The sequence below is a fragment of the Parasteatoda tepidariorum genome, chromosome 5 (genome assembly GCF_043381705.1).
Source record: "Parasteatoda tepidariorum isolate YZ-2023 chromosome 5, CAS_Ptep_4.0, whole genome shotgun sequence".
Taxonomy (NCBI): Eukaryota; Metazoa; Arthropoda; class Arachnida; order Araneae; family Theridiidae; genus Parasteatoda; species Parasteatoda tepidariorum.
In genome coordinates this window covers 4,141,504-4,161,074 of record NC_092208.1, presented here as the reverse complement: position 1 = coordinate 4,161,074, position 19,571 = coordinate 4,141,504, and the positions used below count along the sequence as shown (strand labels likewise).

At 29.3% G+C, this 19,571-nt stretch overlaps 1 protein-coding gene across 1 annotated transcript in view; it reads right to left on the bottom strand.

The window, feature by feature from the left end:
- Window positions 1-486: 486 nt before the first annotated feature.
- LOC107436274 (mediator complex subunit 23) overlaps window positions 487-19,571 on the bottom strand; it is a 67,325-nt gene continuing 48,240 nt past the window's right edge. Inside the window, exons 23-31 of the mRNA XM_071180875.1 lie at window positions 17,714-17,915; window positions 16,015-16,113; window positions 15,796-15,933; window positions 13,660-13,819; window positions 11,218-11,290; window positions 8,895-9,106; window positions 6,869-6,989; window positions 4,322-4,407; window positions 487-950 (exon numbers count right to left, since the gene is read on the bottom strand). Coding sequence (XP_071036976.1) covers window positions 812-950; window positions 4,322-4,407; window positions 6,869-6,989; window positions 8,895-9,106; window positions 11,218-11,290; window positions 13,660-13,819; window positions 15,796-15,933; window positions 16,015-16,113; window positions 17,714-17,915 — 1,230 coding nt within the window. The 3' untranslated portion in view covers window positions 487-811. The remainder of the gene's footprint in view (window positions 951-4,321; window positions 4,408-6,868; window positions 6,990-8,894; window positions 9,107-11,217; window positions 11,291-13,659; window positions 13,820-15,795; window positions 15,934-16,014; window positions 16,114-17,713; window positions 17,916-19,571) is intronic.

The window sequence follows — 19,571 nt, the reverse complement described above, 5'->3', positions numbered from 1 at the left end:
AAAGGTCTGTTAGATTAAATTTACAATAGTGTTTAAGATAATCTTTGAATTTTGACAAGTCTATAGAGGGAGAGCCTCGAAATTTCATTATAAAAAACTTGGCGGAAAAAAGTTAGGTTTGATATGGTATAAGTGACCGGTTAGGCTTACCACGTTGCACTATCTGACCAAACACGTGCTACTTTTTCGTAAAAGACAGCAGGCAGAAAGCTCCTCTTTTCCATAGATTGCAACGAGAATGGCGCCTGCATGAGAACTTGCTTTTTTATTTGTGAAATTACTATTTTCCCTGAAGTTGAACTTGTGAAGGCACCGCTAAACAGTATTAAATTTACCCTGCACAGACCCCTGAATATACAATTTCCTTCCCAAAACAATCAGAAAATTTTGTCATTGAAAATTAGAATGTCAGGAGGACATTCCAACACAAAGTGGTTTGTTTTCTTAATTTAAGCAGTACAAATGATTCAAACACAATATACAAACTAAGATAAACCATAATTTTTATAATGAATAATCACAATAATTAACAAAATTGAGAAGTCTCTCTGAGATTGTATTTTACATTCATGTCACATGTCTTAAAAAATATATGACGTATTTACATATTTACATAGACTAAAAGAAAAAGCTGTATTTATTCAATACAGCTCTTAGCAAAAATTTTTTAAATAATTTCAAAAAACAGGAATTAATAACAATATAAATACAATGTGAAAAAGAATGACAGTCCAATACTAAAACAACAGCTGAATGAGAAGAATTCTATAATACAGCTTCAATTGGCGTTAAAATATTATTAAAATTTTTTTTAACTTGTCTGCATTTCTTCTATGTTTAGATGACTAATGAACCGCAATTTTCGCTGAATAGCTGGTCTTAGATTCCTTATACTACGTTCAATTTCATTTTTTATAGCATCTCCTATAAACATATATTTTATATGATATCTAAATCAGTGTTAAAGAAACAAAGTGATAGTCATTATTAGAAAGAAAAAAAACAATCAAATTCTTCACTTGAAAACTTACTTGATTTCTAAAAAATTGGAATATAGTGAAAAATATTGTTTGGCGAGTAGCAGATTTCTTAACTAATAATAATAATAATAATATATACATATACACACACACTGGTGTAAGAAATTAAGAGAATTTTCAGACTTGGTCAATTATGTCTAAAACTACTTGACCGATTTTAATGAAATCTGATATGTACATAGATTCATAAAATACAAAACAAATAACCATTCCACAATTGAAATACATATGCATGATTGTGCGTAACACTCATTGGAGTCGGAAGGTATGAAACAGCGGTTGCAGAATTAACAACAAAAAAAGGGTTAATAGGGGGTATGGTCCCCTCTTACAGTTATACAGGCCTTACAGCGTGATTTCATACTTGAAATAAGGCAGTTTATCATTTCCTGTGGCAAATGGCCTGAATTGTCCAGGGGCAGTTTCATACTGTCCGACTCCAACAAGTGTTATACACGATCATGCGTGTGTATTTCAATTGTTGAATAGTTATTTGTTTTGTATTATATCAACGCATGTACACATCAAATTTCATTAAAATCGGTCCAGTAGTTCTAGAGATAATCGACCAAGTGAACAAATTCTCTTAATTTCTTACTCCAGTGTTTAAGCAAAGGCTGTTTTATAGGTTAAAAAGTATCAAATTTAGTTTTATATAATATTTATTTATAGTAAGTTTATTTTAGACCAATAACACGAGAATTGATTTATTTGAGTGAGAATGAGTCAGAAAATACAGCATTTGAATGAATAATCTGATTAATATAAAATTAATAATATAAAGTTTTAATTGAATGTGACAAAATAATTTTTTAAAAATAAAAATATATATATGAAAGACTTCAATTAACTGACCATAGGTTTACTTGAAACATCACTTTACATATATCAATTAGAGAATAACCTTCTAAGAAGCAGGAGCCGGAATCAAGGATTTGGAAGGATATTTGGGTAAAAAGAGTTGGAAGCAAGGAGTTTCGAGTGGTGGCTTAAATTTTTTTTGGACAATTAGAAATGGAAATTTGTATTTTGAAAAATTTTGTTGGAAGACAAACAAATTAACAGTAGAGAATAAACTGTCCGGGATACTTGGGATTACCGCTATCCCAGGTGTCTGAATCTCCAGGTTTTCTGTATTTCTAATTTCTTCTGTAATTAATCTGTTAACAAACGTCGTTTATCGATGTTTTATTGAACTTAAATTACAATGGTAACACATTTTAAAATAAGAAAGATCTCTTAAATTAAAAAAAAGGAAGAAAGAAATATATTTAAAAGAATAAAAACATTTGCTAGTTTAGACAAGAAAAACAATCTTAAAAAACACAAAATTCACATATTTATTTTTTGAAGATTTATTAATATCACCAAATTAACGAAATATAAAACTAAACTAATATTAAAAAAAAAAAATTCAAATATATATACAGGGGTGATTGTGAGCCCAAGTCAAAGTTCCGGAAAATTTCTTAAGTGAAAAAAAAAGAAGTTTAAATTGAATAATTAGAAAAAAATTTAAACAAGGTTTTTTCCTTTTTCTAAACATTTCTTAGTTTACTTAAAATACATTTAAAATTTTACACATACCTATGAAAGACCTGGAGAAGCAATTGAAATTTACAAATAAGTCTTTCTTTCTTGAGTTTATGATTATAATAACTATTTACTGATAAAAAAATAAATATTAATCTTGAATATAAGCGTATAAAGTATCTCTCGGGCTCTCCCTTACAAGCAAATAAAATAATCTGTGTTTTTAAATTCCATCTTTGAAAGTTTGATTTACGAAAATTTTTGTGATCAATGATTTTTTGAAACGTCTGAACCTTCGATTTCGGAAACTTCTGGATCCCAGTTATCGAAAAATCCGGAAATTCGGATTTTTTACGGAGCACAATTAGTCCTGTATATATATATATATTTGAGTATACTGACTCACAACATACGTATCTACCCACAATGAAAATTGTGTTAATGCACACTAAACTTTTATTACAGAATTATTAGTTTTTCAAATTATATTTATTGAAAACTATTTTAATTAAATTGAAATCATAATCTGAGAAGAGACTTTTGAACACGAAAAAATTGTGGATTTTAGTTAGTGTTTATGTTTACAAATGCTATACATGTAATTATAAATAAATAATGTGATATTATTTAAATTTAGTTATAATAAATGAAAGGAAATTTTTTTTTTAACTATATAAAACTAAATTAATATTAAAAAAACTCAAATATATATATGAAATACTTTTACTAAAATGTTCACCAAAATCCTATAATTGAAAATTGACTTTTTAAGCATATATAGAGTAATAGATAGGCTATTGTTATAAATATAGCTATAGATATGCTTTCAGTTTGACGATCGAAATTAGTGTCTCATTTAATGTTATTTTTATTTCAAGAAAATAAAAAATATGAGAGAAATACAAAATATTTCAAATGAGCTCAGATATAATAGACATCAATACAAAAGTTTACTAATGACATATAAACAACGAATCCCGTGTTATACTTTCATTTGTTTTGAGTAAATGATGTAATATGTACATATATAAGTTCAAAATGAAGATAAAACAAAGGAAAATTACATATACTCATAAAATAAGTTCATTATAAGTTCAATAAGATTGAATACTCATAAAATAAGTTCAAAATGAAGATAAAACAAAGGAAAATTACAGACATATGAAAAAAAGGGGGAAACAGAAAAAAAAAAATAATAAAAAAAAAAACTGGAAAAAAATAATTTAAATAAAAAATAATAATAAATTTTTTTTTTCTCCAGTTTTTTGTTATTTTTGTTCTTCTTATTATTTTTCTTTCCCTCCATTTTTTCATATGTTTGTAATTTTCCTTTGTTTTATCTTAATTTCGAACTTATTTTATGAGTTCTATTTACTTGCAGCTTATGCGCAATAAATGAAATTTATTGCTTTTCTTAATTTTCTTCATGTTTTTTGCATTTATTTAATTTGCTTTATATATATATATATGAGGGAGTTAAAGTCAGTCTTTAAATTCAAAATTCCAGCAGTCAGAGTCTGCTATTTTTCCTACTGCCTCTACAAGTCTTGCTAAGAAATCAAATTATTAAATCCAAATTCCTAGCATATGAGCTAATTTTTATAACTTATTATACTTTTAAATCTATGGAATTCAATGAGTCCTCTTAAATTTTGAAAAACGTATGATCTTCATAAATATCACAAAAAAAGTACAAAAAGAAATTAGCACATAATTGAATCAATTGAAAATAAAACAGTAAAGGATACAGTAAGTCGCACACAGGATCGATGTAGCGCAACTCCTCACAGTTTTTATCAACAGCTTCCAACATTTCATAAAGTTCTACAGTAATCTACAATACAAATGATAAATACTACAAATATTGAAAATAATAACTATCTTACAGTAGCAAAAGTCAAATGCAAATTATTGAAATCATAACTATAGTATGCTGAATCATTAACCGGATTTTTAATGTATGTCAAGAAGCAGCCGTAAGTGCTTTTTCACTAATAAATTAACAACCAATGAAGTTTAGTTTTTAATAATTTAACAATGGAACTATTTGGAAAGCATTTCTTTTCTCAATGCCATAAGCTATGGAAAATGCTATATATCTTACTACGTATAAAAATCTAATGATGGTGTCGCAGTTTTTCATTGTTGAATGTTGTCGGTGCATTTTTATTAGCACACGGTAGGATCCCTTGTGGCAGAATTTTTTCGAGCCACCTGCGACAAAACTCTCTAGAGCTAATATCTTTCTGCAAGATACTTTTAATTATAACACATATAAATGCTGCTAATTTAAAATAATAAAAGCTATGTGTTTACAAAAAAAAACTAGATAATTTTTTTTTAATTGAACATGTAATAATTTTTTATTCAAATATTATAGGTGATATTTTTGCATTTTGTTGCGGGGGGAGGGGGGGCACAAATTATTTCCTTCTTTGCCTTTTGTAAATAATCATTACAATTTTAAAAAAAAGTAAGTAAAAATCATGAAATCCGCAGAAGTAATTGCCGAAAAAAATATATACTAACATTTTTGACACCTGAACATTTTAATGGCCACTACACAAAAGGGAAAAAAAGAATACTGTATCTACAAAATAGAAACTTTTAAATTATTATTTATAAAAAAAAAAGTGTTTTTATTTTTAATGGAGGGCAGTTGTACAACTAGAGATGTAAAATTAAGGAACAACAAGAACTGAACATTACTGACACTGCAGCTGTTAATTGTGACACACATGTTTATTTTCAGGAATGTTTTTATTCTGGGAACAGAGTGGCGCAAATAGTCTTTATATTTATAGAAGCATAGAGCTTGTTAGTTTCGAGCATATAAATTAACATTTTATATTGTATTTAAAAGAGCTTTGGAAAAAAAGATATTAAATAAAAAAGATATTAAATAAAAAAGATCAAATAGAAACACCACAAAGAATAACTTAAATAAATATGTAATTAAAAAAATTTACTTCCACTGCAACTTCTCACTCATTTAAGTCATGTCTTGCAAAATAAGTCAGGGTATTTGTAAAAGAAATATATCAGCATAAATATTAAAAAAAAATACTTATACTTATTCAATGTTAAGTTTTTTAATTGCATATAGATGTTATTTTAAGAAATAATTTAAAATAAATGTGTTGCATGCATCATTAACAAAATATGCATATTGGTTTCTAAGAAATCAGTTAAACATTAAATTTATATAATCAATTGTAAATCATTATGGTAATTAATCTTTTTGTAACATATATTTTCTAAATAAAATTTTAAAGTCTTATTTAAAAAAAAAACTAACTATAATCATATATATATATATACGCAGTTGGACTTCTATTTAAGGAACTTCCATTTTGCGAATTTCTCTATTTTGCTATTTTTTCGAGGAACCATGAATATTTTGGAAATTTCTTCGAAAAATATCTTTCAAATAGCGAAGTGAATTTTCTATTTAACAAACTTTTTTGGGGGGGGATCCACTTTTCCCATTTCCCAAAATATTTCAGGACATTTCAAACTTGTTAACGCATTTTATGGGGGCATTTTTTTATTGTTAACGCATTTTTATTTTCGAAGCCACTTTACTTTCAGAGAAAGCAATAATATCTCTTTCCCTTTTTGTTTGCATTTCCAACGAAAAACTCAGACAAAATTAACGGATTTAATCAGTAGCAATTAAACTTAAGAACGCATGTGGTAATGTATGTTAAAATCCCTTAGTTGAAAATGTATGTAGCATGATAATGTAACACTAAATAATGTTTTGCTCTATTCTTGCTTTTCATGCAGATTTCTTTTATGGTTAAGATCTATAAAATAAATAGTAGATACTAGTTTAGAAGATAAAGTTGTATCAATTGCTATTTTAATTATGTCTAGTGTATATTTTAAACTTTTTTTTTGTTGTTTACATATTTCAAAAGGGGATTTTCTATTTAAGGAATTTTCCATATAACGGACTTATAATTGGAATTTAATGACTTCGTGAAATAGAGGTCCGACTGTATATATATATGTGAAAAATGGTGCATAAAAGAAGAAAAAAACAGGACTCATTCATATGTACAAGTTGACAACTATATAACAATGCACAACAAATTGTCAACTTACACAGTTTTTATAATAACAAAATTACTTTTCAAAATTTATGCAATTAAAAAAGAATTTTGCTGTTTCAATGTAAAGAAGTTATGAAAAGTTTTCAAACATACAAATAAAAAAAAGTCAGGTTTTCACAAATAGCATTCACAAAAATGATTGCATCCTGTTTTGTGAAAGGAAGGATGCACACATACCTCCATTGCATATCGTGTTCTCTCCACATAAAAACGCTGCAAAAAGGGTGAAACTAAATGGCAGATAAACAGAAACTGCTCCTCTGTTTTCACTTCAGGTTTAAATTTTTCCCTCAATAGTCTGAAATGAGATCAAAACAGAATTATTTATAGTTATTCAATTAAAGACATCAATTATTTTCAATCATTTTTTAAAATGCAAAATATTCAAAACTAAAATTAAACATTTTTGGTGTTTAAATTTGGCTTTTTTTCTCAAAAGTTTTTCTATAGTTGACATCAAGATTATCTTAAAATTTAGTTCCCTGAAATAGTTAATACACTCTGACACAGAAGTAATCTTTTATGGGGGAAAAAGTTTGTAATTTTTAAATGACATTGTAACTCTTTCAATTAGTAAACCAGCTTCAAAATAGGAAATTGGTCTGAAATCGACTTTTATTTGCAAGTTATGCAATGGGAAAAAATATTCTATTTTATTTACATCCGAAATTGTCAGATTTCTGACTGTGACCAATCATTATCAATTTACATTTTTTCGAAAGAGACTAATCATTATAAATTAATATAATTAAAATTTATATATATAATTAAAATTTGTTAATTTAAACTATATGTATAAAAAAATATGTTATGCTTTATATAGTCAGTCAATAAGATTACACAATAGGTTTCAGATCCATAATTTTCACCCTGATTTGTAATATTTCGTTAAAAAATTGGACATTTTTATAACACGGCAACTGACCTGAGATGATTTAAATATAATAATTTTTGGTGAGCAGATGTGATACAGAAAAATTTCCATTCTTAGAAAGTTTAGACTAATTAAAATGTCATAAAATCATGTCACGAAATAAATTGGAAAAATTAAAAAAAAATTTTTTACTTAAAATTTCTAAAAGTTGATGCAATCAAAAACTATAAAACAAATACTTCTAACTGAAAAGTTTTCATACTATTTTTGGATTACTAGTTATTTGAAAATAAAAAAAGGTTACATTATGTAATAATTGATAAAAGTTAAAAGAAAGTTCATTTTCATTTGGATTTCTTTTCACGTTTTTTCAATTCTCCCCCTTCCTTAAGNTTATAGCGAATTGACTGTATTTTTGGATTACTAGTTATTTGAAAATAAAAAAGGTTACATTATGTAATAATTGATAAAAGTTAAAAGAAAGTTCATTTTCATTTGGATTTCTTTTCACGTTTTTTCAATTCTCCCCCTCCCTTAGGAAGGTTGATCCACATTGGTAAGTTTGCCTTTATTGTTAATTGGGGGCAGAATGAAATTTGTTAATTATATACGGTAGTGTATCTACCATCACAAATATATAATTCCAATTCACCAGTATATAAGGCATGTTAACTCGATTTTATGGTGGGGTACCTTTTCATAGATGAAGGTTGACATTGTCAGTAACTACTATCCCACATTGGTGACTTTGACAGAAACTAAGTCTAAATCACACACAATATCGACCTGCATAAACTCGACTACTAATAGCAACAAAGGAGAAACCATGACCGTGAACTTAATACAGCTCTCACGATTAGCACTCTAAAGTACGGTGATCTTAATACAGCTCTCTCAGCTACTCACAAAATAGTAATGAATCACCTGGTGGTATCCCGTTCATTGAATTATATCACAGATATAATTCTGGTGGAGGAGTACTGTAGTGTACTTACCACTACAAAAATATAACAACTCTCACCACATATACTTTCACAACTTGAGGAAACTCTAAATATTCAGATAAGAAAATGCAGTTTGTTTTTTCAATACATTCCCCCCAAAAATTTACTTTTGCAAAACTTCATGATTTTATTAATAGGACGGTTTCACCATGCTTTGATATGGTAAGGATGATTTCCTGCAGATTGGTGGCAAAATTAAATCTAAGTTAAAATTTTAATTACATAAATAGGTTAGAAGTAGATTTGGCTAGCATAGGTAAAAGTATGCCATGAGTTTCAAGCCATATGTTTAGGGTTTAAAATAAGAGATTAAACAACCACTCACTGAGTTAGGGTGCAAATTTGTCCTATACTGGCGTGATACCAAACAGAGTGAGTGAGAGCGACGAGGTAGCTGCACGGCAACTCTGTCATGCTGTTGTAACTTCCGGCAAAATCAAACATCAGGAACGGATCCATGTCGGGAGATGGCTCAGACAAAAGTGGAGACTTCATCACTTCTAAGATGCGGTCATTTAAAACTGACCAATATGCTTCCTTAAAGACACAAAGAAAAAAGTAAAATAAGAGATACTAGGTGCTCCAAAAGAAAGATAATATATACTCAACTATTTTTAAAATTATTTACAAAGTTTATCAAGTATTAAAATATATTTTCAAAATAACCACTATTGTGCTATGTTGCGTGTCTTCTTTATACATAAAAAAATATAAAATTAATGTACTACACAGTTTTAGAAAAAATTTTTAAAATTAAAATAGGTGAAAAAATCTAAGGTTAATCAATTGGTATCACCAAAACGAAGCACCACTTTCACGAATCTAATTCATTGAAATATATCTGCCCATCATCATCATTGCCACAATTTATGTGGTGAATCTTAAAATTTCACCTAATATAATTTAATTTAGCCACCTAATTTTAGCAAGTATCAATAAACTAGAGACCTTCGTGTTTCATTAAAGCTGAATAATAAATTATGCAAAATGCAAAGAAATTATAATGCATATTTTTTTATTATTATTTATTAAATAGACAGTAATGTTGATATTGTTCTCGATATTTTAATTCTTTGAGTAAATAGGAATTTTGCTACATTGAAAATTTTTTTTATATGCATTTATAAAATTTAATTCCTGTTCCTATTGTGTAGAACTAAATATATGCATATTCTTAATTTCAATACTCTTATAACATAGATTAATGTTAATAAAAATAAGGTGAATAAAACAAACAGGAATATATTAGTTTTTTTTTTATTCTTTTAACTTAAATATTTTGTTGTTGAAAGAATGAATTCAAAGTTATGCTGAGATTACAAGTTTTTTCGAAAGGCTACTGCTATGCTGAAGATAATTTCCTGCATTAAATTCAAGTTAGAATAAATAACTAAAAAAAAATAATAACTTAAGTTTTTCTGCATTTATAATATCTAAAACTATTCTTTATAAAAAAAGGGATTCAAATTTTCCCCCCACTTAACATGAAGATAAATCTTCGAAATGAATTTGAAATTTACTTTAAAATTAAAATAAACTTGGCTAAAAAAATTAAAGAACAAAATTATTTTGTATCTATAATGCATCATTTTAATAAGTAATATCAAGAATCCATAACTTATGCTAACACTTCTTTTACTGCACAAAGAAATTTTACTATTCAAATTTTATCAACTATTAACAATGTTTCAGTGGGTACCATTGAAATTTAAAATATAATAAAATTACGTTACATTAATCCCTAGCCAGTGTTGCCCAAATCCATTTCCAAGTTCCAAAATCCAGTGTTTGCAATACCCGAACTAACTTTAAGCAGGAGAAAAATGAATGCTTCTATTTTGTGAAGCTCGAGCTGAGTTCGTTTCTACTTTAGGATACTTAATTCACTATTTTCCTAATAGATGGCAGGAGTGGTCCTAGTTTTTCATCGATTACGGCTTCAGTTGAAGGAAGGAAAATGCGGGTGATGCAAGGAGTGTGATATGAACTTGTGTGCAGTACTGTATATTGGGATATACTGCATACTGTAAAAGATTTGTTAACTTTATGAATTGAAAATCATAGTGTTGTTATTTTATATTATATTAGTTATATTATATTTCGCTTCAAAATTGTGTTTCATTTGCTCTACTTGAATAAGATGTATGTGTAATCCATTACTTTTTCATGTGTATGTAAAAATTATAAATACAGTAGTTACTGCATTCAAAATTTTATTTTTGTAAAAAACCATTTTCTAACTTTTATAATTATATAAAGAACAAAATTAAACAGTCAAAAATTTTTTTACATTTTTCTAAAAATATGTCACTGTTAAGGGGTTAAGCCCACATTTTCATTAAGATACATTAGAGTAGTTCATTTATACATATTTCTGTTCTCACATAGTTATTTACCATTTCAAATAGTTGGATTTAATTATAACTAAATAATTAGCACTCTTAGAAAAGGAATAAAATGTTTTCTGGGAGTTTTGAGAGATTCTGAATGCATTTTTTTAAAAAAAATTGACTGTAATTGTCCTCTCTTCAGTTGATTCAATCCACAAAATCAACCATTTTACAATTTATTTTGATTTGTTTAAATAAGAAAAGAATTTTCCTTTAATTAATACTAAGAACACAGCTCCTTAGAAAAAAGAAACTTACGGGCAAGGCAGTCAATACAAGTCCAACAGCATTCATCCAGGCAAGGATATTAGAATGAATTGCGACGGTGCGCCTACAATAAAATATTACACATAGTTTATTTTATTTCCATAGGTTCTCATGTCATATAAAAAACATGTGGCGTAACTACCACTACAATTATTAAACTTCAATTCACTAGTATATAAGACATGCTAACTCGATTCAATCCTGAGGTACCTTTTGACAGATGAAGGTTGGCATGGTCGAAAGATCCTAACCCCACATTGGTGACCAGCGGACGCGATATGAACTTGCCTACATAGAAAGTAAACACCCACCTTGACTAAAGGTTCACATTAAAGTGGGCAAGAGGTAGCGGGTTCGATCCCTGCTGGCCGAAAACTCCCAGTGTAGTAAATGGTGACTGCTGCACGTTAAATCTGCCGAGTTACAAAGTCCTCCATGTTCCCATAACAAATCATACCTCTAGGGGTCCAAGAGTTCCTCTGTCTTCTGGATTGGTTCAAAATTGCAAGGCTACTGAGTTGAACATTAGTAGTCTTAAAACCCAAAATTGGGTCAGCTGTTCACCAACAGTTATAGAATAAAATAAAATGATTGACATTGAACAGTTGAGTTGCTATTTGTGACTGGGTCAACGTCCTCCTTGAGCTGTTGCTTCTCAGTCTCAATTACATACACTCGACTACTAATAGAGGAGAGACCACCAACACCACCGTGAACTTAGAACAGCTCTCACCACAAGCACTCAAAATCCGGTGAACTTAAAACAGCTCTCTCGGTCTTTTGCAAGAATGGCAACTAGTGGTATCCATTCATCAAATTCTATCCCTGATAAAATTCTTGAGGAGGATTCACTAATATATAAGACATGATAACTCGATTCCATCTTCGGGATACCTTTTGATAGAAGAAGGTTGGCATAGTCAAATACTCTTCTACCCACCGACATATTTAAGTGAACATTTACTGACACACTACATTTTACTTGCAACAATAACCATGTGAAATCTCAATAAAAAAATATAATATATATAATTTTATATATATAAATAAATATAATTTTAAATATAAACTCCTCTTTCAGTAAAAATTCATGTTTAACTTTTAAGGTTGTTTCGAAGGCTTATTTTGAAAACATTATGAGCTTCCGTGGTTTAATTTTTAATCTTTAGAAACTTACTCTAATGCTACAAAACTTGGGCTCATAAAAATTTTCAAAAGCAGAAAATGAGGCATTAATTTTGATAAAATGTCACCAAATTGGGGATNACATTGAACAGTTGAGTTGCTATTTGTGACTGGGTCAACGTCCTCCTTGAGCTGTTGCTTCTCAGTCTCAATTACATACACTCGACTACTAATAGAGGAGAGACCACCAACACCACCGTGAACTTAATACAGCTCTCAAAATCCAGTGAACTTAAAACAGCTCTCCCGGTCTGCACGAATGGCAGCTAGTGGTATCCATTCATCAAATTCTATCCCTGATAAAATTGTTGAGGAGGATTCACTAATATATAAGACATGATAACTCGATTCCATCTTCAGGATACCTTTTGATAGAAGAAGGTTGGCATAATCACCCACTCTTCTACCCACAGACATATTTAAGTGAACATTTACTGACACACTACATTTTACTTGCAACAATAATCATGTGAAATCTCAAAAAAAAAATATAATATATAATTTTATATATATAAATAAATATTATTTTAAATATATATATAATTTTTCTAGGAAATTTAATTAGACACGTTTGAATTTTATACTAGCAAAGAAATTTTTTTAATGAAAAATTTGCAAGATTCCTATTTATTTTACTTATGAAAATATTAAAAAACGAATGCAAGTTACCACAAACTTGACATTAAAAATAATAAAATTTGTTCCTTAACATGACTCAACATGCAACAAACATAATGTGAAATGAAATGTCAGATCAACTTAACTCCTCTTTCAGTAAAAATTCATGTTTAACTTTTAAGGTTGTTTCGAAGGCTTAGTTTGAAAAAATTATGAGCTTTCGTGGTTTAATTTTTAATCTTTAGAAACTTACTCCAATGCTACAAAACTTCGGCTCATAAAAATTTTTAAAAGCAGAAAAATGAGGCATTAATTTTGATAAAATGTCACCAAATTTGGGGATTTTTTAGAAAGTTTAATAACTTTTAACGATGGATTAATGTGCTACTCAACTTCTCAACCACTGCTCTTGATGAAAGAAATGTATTTTCTCAAACATATCATTTGGAATTTTGACTTCTCGGCAAATAAAAATTAAATTTTTAAAGACACAGAATTGTCGATAAAATGTAAATGCTTCATTCACAATTATCATTACACATAAATTAAACAATTATTACATCTGAAGTAACATTTAGACATTTAATTTGTGATTTATAATCCAATAGAATTTTCAGAAATGAGTCTCACCCTCTCAATACGATATCCAGCACTGCATTTCCGACACTGGTGGTCGCCGTGGGGAGAGCCATCAATTCGATGCATGTCACATGTAGGGCGTGGGCCCCTTGGTTGGGAAACTCATTGAAACGCCAGTCTGTATGAGGAAAAGGCGACTTACCACCAAGTGCTTTAGCATTGGTTAAGGAGATGTGACTGCTATCAATAAAACTATCCTTTATCTTATAAAAGCTAATATACTTTAAATAAAAAGATTGAAATGATCAATAAACTATACAAAAGAGACTGATTTTTTAGATGTAACTATAAGATATACAATGGAAAGTATCATATTCAGAATTGACACGACTCAGGCAGCCCGTAAAATAGATCTTTCAGATAAACATCAAAGCATGTTCATTCAATAAGAAAAGAAAAAAAAATTAACGATAATTAACGTCAATTTCATTTAACAACACACACAATCACAATTTTGGCAGCTATTGTTGCAGATTTTCACACGGCTCTTTAAAATCTCGGTATTTTAATAAGTCATAATAACATGCCGCAAATACCGAATGAAGAATTTCCTTATTTTTCCATCCACTCGATTAGAAGATGCCACAGTGAATCCGCATGTTTTTTGCAACCCTTTTTTTCAGATTTTCACTTGGTTTTCAAAATCTCAATGTTTTAATACCATATCATTTCCTTCGCCGTATTTGAAGAATCTCTTTATTCAAATAATAGTATATCACCAGTAATCACATGAGATTTTAAAATCACATTCTTATTTTAACATTTTTTTAAATGATTATTTAATGCTACATTATCACACATGGGATGTTTCAAATTGCACATTTGTAGAATAATTTTTCGACGGAGTGGATTATTGACGGTTCACCCATAAAACCATGTAGTTTAATCAATAACATTTTCATTAATGTCATGGATTCACAAGATTTTTTAATACTATTGTTTTGCACTGAAATGTTTTGAATTACGCATTTGAAGAAATCACTTTTCAAAAATTGGATTTCTGACTGGATTCATTACCTGAGTGATCGCATTTTCAACAGCTTAGAAATTTGACATACTTTTTAATATTTAAATTTCTTTTTTGATATACTAATACTATTATGATCAGCGTTTTTAAACAATCACTTTATGGCGGTTAATCTAGTTGTGACAATTTCCTCTCAAATTTTAAACATTATATAGAATAACAAAATGCAAAATAATTTTCAAAGACTTTACATGATCATGATAAAATAATTAGTTTCTGACAAAGAACTTTTTTCTTGTTTATATTAGCCACCACAAAAATATCCAAAGATTTTGCGGTTCGATTTCAGAGGGTGGAAAATGAAGCCTGAAATGGAGAGTGCAAAATGCAGCAAAGTTGCGCATGATAGAAGAAAAATCTCATCGAACCCAGCTGAGTAGATGCACATGCGGATCCCCAAGTATTTTATTAAACATGTAAAATGATTGGCTCTTGCATATGCTACAGAACGACGGTATTCTGAAACGCATTGTGTTTGAATGAATTGTGAAAATGTTGAGTAGAACAATGTGAAAAGCAAGTTTTTCCATAATACATGACCAAAATCGACACGGTAGAGAAAAAATCTCATTTTCGAAAAAATATTTTTAAAAACACCCAATAAAAAGAGCACTTTCAAGGGTTTTTAAAAATCGAAAGTAAGCACCTTTTGAGTACTTTTTAAAAACTGTACCCACCATGTATACACTTTTACTGATTTGAAAGTTACTTTTTTTCTTCTTTTTAATGGAGTTTTTGGAAGAAAAAAAATCTATTTCTTTTTAAAAATCCTCTTAAATCTAATTTTGAAAGCATCAGACATTCCTTTACCATCAGATCCATTGTTTCTAATTCTTGCATGAATTCACACATATTTTAGACTTTTAAGTATGCCAGTAAAATTTTCACAATTCTTGGGAATTCCCTCAATATTATGAACATAAGTTAAGAATCTATAATAGTTGCACTTAGTCTATCACTGCACCCTAGAGCCCAAGGTCAAGGAAACTGAGACGGGAACAGTAGGCTGGGCTGTTGCGCCACTGAGTTTAGTTTCATAGTATAAACTATTGATAAGTCAATATGAGTTACAAATGAATATCTCAACAAAGAAAGGATACTATCTACTAAGCGACCAATCAGTTTCACATAGTAATCATGATCGGGAATCCAAGCCAGCTCTTCCGATTCATCTTGTAGGAAGTTTAGATACCCTTCACTCAGGGCCCAACCTTCAGGTCGAATGTCTTTCAGAGAACCTGGGAGGAGGAATATTATTATTATTTTTTTGAAGTCATTAAAATTAAGAATTTCAACTGAAAAAGGATGTTATTTTTTACCTATGATGGCAGACACCAATTTCTTCTTCAAAGACGGACGATCTGTCAACTTTCCTTCGTAGTAATGCAAAGTATTATACAAGTAGGTCAGGGGACGATCTGAAACACATGTAGGAAACTCAAAACCAGCAAGAGCAGAGTATCAATTGATGAAAAAAGGTAAGGAGATTAAAATGTACAGTGTGTCATACTTTGTTTCAGAAACTATATAACTTTTTTTTACAAAGTTTTAAAATAACTTACAAAGTTCATTGACAAGAAATAGAAAAACTATGAGATAATGCTCGCAAAATAACTATCATTTGGAGTAACAATATCATTTTGGTGCAGTCTAAGATTTTATTTTATTTTATAACCATCGTCGAGCAGCCTACCCAATTTACGGCTTTTGGCTACTGATTTTCAACTCCGTAACCTTGCAATTTTGTACCCAATCCAGAAGACAAAGGAGCTCCTGGAACAAGTATTGGGAGAAATTTTGCCCTCTTGGAGGACTTTATGATGGAACTAATCCGCGCCTGCGTTACATGGATATGAAAAATGGGAAAAAATAGAGCCGCTGTGGCTCGGTTAGTTTTATTAAAAAGATTTTTTTAATTAAATGAAAAAAAAGCAACTTTAAGGGCTTTTAAAACACGAAAATAAGCACTTTTAAGCACTTTTTTAAAATGCTAAGAACCATAGATCGTGATGGAAATTGTAAAGAAAAATTCATTTACTAACAATAAGACCATAATCATGACTATGAAATCGTAATAATTACGGATAAATCGTTATCACTAAATATATTAAAAATTAAAAGATGCTTAGGATCTTACCATGAAATTTGTACAGACATCCATATTGGTCCAGCAGACCCTCGACAGACATGGGAACCGCTGGTAATTCTAAAAACCTGTGAATGACAATATCCATGACAGGAAGGAATCTGAGGCAGACATTTCCANAACGCCAAAATAAAAAATATTTAGCACTTTTTTAGCACTCAGAAGAAATTTTAGCACTTTTTAGGCCCTAAAAAAGTTGGGGGGAAATTTTAGCACTTTTTTAGGACATTTTAGGACAGCAAGAACCCTGACTTTGTTTCAGAAACTATATAACTTCTTTTTACAAAGTTTTAAAATAACTTACAAAGTTCATTGAAAAGAAATAGAAAAACTATGAGATAATGCTCGCAAAATACCTATCATTTGGAGTAACAATATCATTTTGGTGCAGTCTAAGATTTTATTTTATAACCATCGTCGAACAGTCTACCCAATTTACGGCTTTTGGCTACTGATTTTCCACTCCGTAACCTTGCAATTTTGTACCCAATCCAGAAGACAAAAGAGCTCCTGGAACAAGTATTGGGAGAAATTTTGCCCTCATGGAGGACTTTATGATGGAACTAATCCGGATTTGCGTTACATGGATATGAAAAATGGGAAAAAATAGAGCCGCGGTGGCTCAGTTAGTTTTATTAAAAAGATTTTTTTAATTACATGGAAAAAAAACCTAAGGGCTTTTAAAACACGAAAATAAGCACCTATAAGCACTTTTTAAAAATGCTAAGAATCATAGATTGTGATGGAAATTCTAAAGAAAAATTCATTTACTAACCATTACTAACCATAACCATGACTATGAAATCGTAATAATTACGGATAAATCGTTATCACTAAATATATTCAAAATTAAAAGATGCTTAGGATCTTACCATGAAATTTGTAGAGACATCCATATTGGTCTAGCAGACCCTCTACAGACATGGGAACTGCTGGTAATTCTAAAAACCTGTGAATGACAATATCCATGACAGGAAGGAATCTGAGGCAGACATTTCCAAAGTATACAGGTAAATAGGTGTGCTCGCTTCTTGGGTCGTGTAATCCTTCAAAATAAAACTTTTCCTGGTATATCTGAAGAGAAGAAAAGCATTAGGACATGCAGGGACAGCAGGCGAAAGATTCAGAAAATAACGAGGAAAATGGGAGAATTTTTCTTTTTTAAAAAAAAATAATAAGAGTGCTGAAAAATAAAATAAAAAAAATCACTCTAAAGTAATTTAATAAATTTTCATGAATATTAATTCAAATCAAAAAATATCTATGTCCCCACATAAACAATATAAATTTTGAAAACAGTAATTAAAAATAAAATTGCCGAAAATATCAAAAATTCTTTAAGTAAGACAGATATTTTACTTTCATTGAGGCTATAACAATATAATTACGGTACACAAGTAATTTGTATAAACAATATATTTCGATAAAATTGATCTAAGAAAATGTATCAAAATATTATTTTTGCCAAATTTGCATTTTATTAATAAATAGATTGATCGTTCTCTGGTTCAGGTCAAAATTACAATCTGTGGAAGAATGAATGGGTCCGCCCCAGGGTTGGCAAGTTTTTGACACGTGACGGTTTTTATCGGTTATTACCATGGTTTTTACCGTCATGTCAAAAACCCCTCTGTCAAAAACTGACAAAAAACCATAGTTTGGATAAAACTCTATTTTTATTTGGCTATAAAATTTAAAACAAAGTTGCTAAAAGATATTTAAGAACAGATTCCTGCATTTTCCCAACATGATTATATCAAAACATACTATTTGAAGTAAAATATTAGGATACTAATCAAAATTTTCAACATTTCCAAGCATTTTGTTGGGCATATTACATTACTGAAGAATGTCAAGATTGATTACTTTCATTCATAAAATCTTGCTTTGAGAAACACATGTACACATAAAAAGAAAGCCTCATAAAATAAACTTTTCTTATCATTTTTGTTTTCAATATTTTACACAGAAATGAGACATGAAAAAGCCTGGGAAATCCTTTTAGAGTTTCCTGGCAACATTGCACTAACCTTTTGTTATCATTATCCTCAATGATTTCGAATCGTCATTATTCTCGAATTTTGGACTCATCCATACTAAATTCAGAAATCGACTGGGCAATGAAAAATTCGCAAAATTAGTCACTTGCTATCGTATGCTTCGGCACAGTGACCCCGACTACTGAACATATAATTTTGTTTGTAATTAAGTTTTGTTTAATGTGCTTTTTCAACTGAATAAAAGCTTTTAACTTGACAAAATAGCAGTATTTCTTGACATAGAGTTTGTTAGTAGTTAGAAGTTTTGTTTAGCTTATTTCTAATATTTAAGAAATGCCAAATTTTAAATTCTTCATTTTAGTTCCTGAATTTATTAATAGTTCCAAGCTTTTTTGTTTGTTTGTTTATTTCTAACAATTAAGAAGTGCAAAATTTTGAATCCTTTGCAAATCAAGCTATAATGATAAAAGTAAGTATCACTATTTTCAATAAGTATACTACAATATTTCTGCATGAATGTATACCCTTCTATAAGAATACGTGTATATAGTTGCAAAATCAATAGCAATCATTTACAACATTAATTTATAAAGGCAATTATGTGAAAATAATATATTGTCCGCTATATGCCATAAATAAAAGGAAACGGTAGGTTTTTGACAGTTTTTACTGGTAAAAACACGGTTTTTACCACTGTCATGTCAAAAACCAGTTTTTGACGGCAAAAACC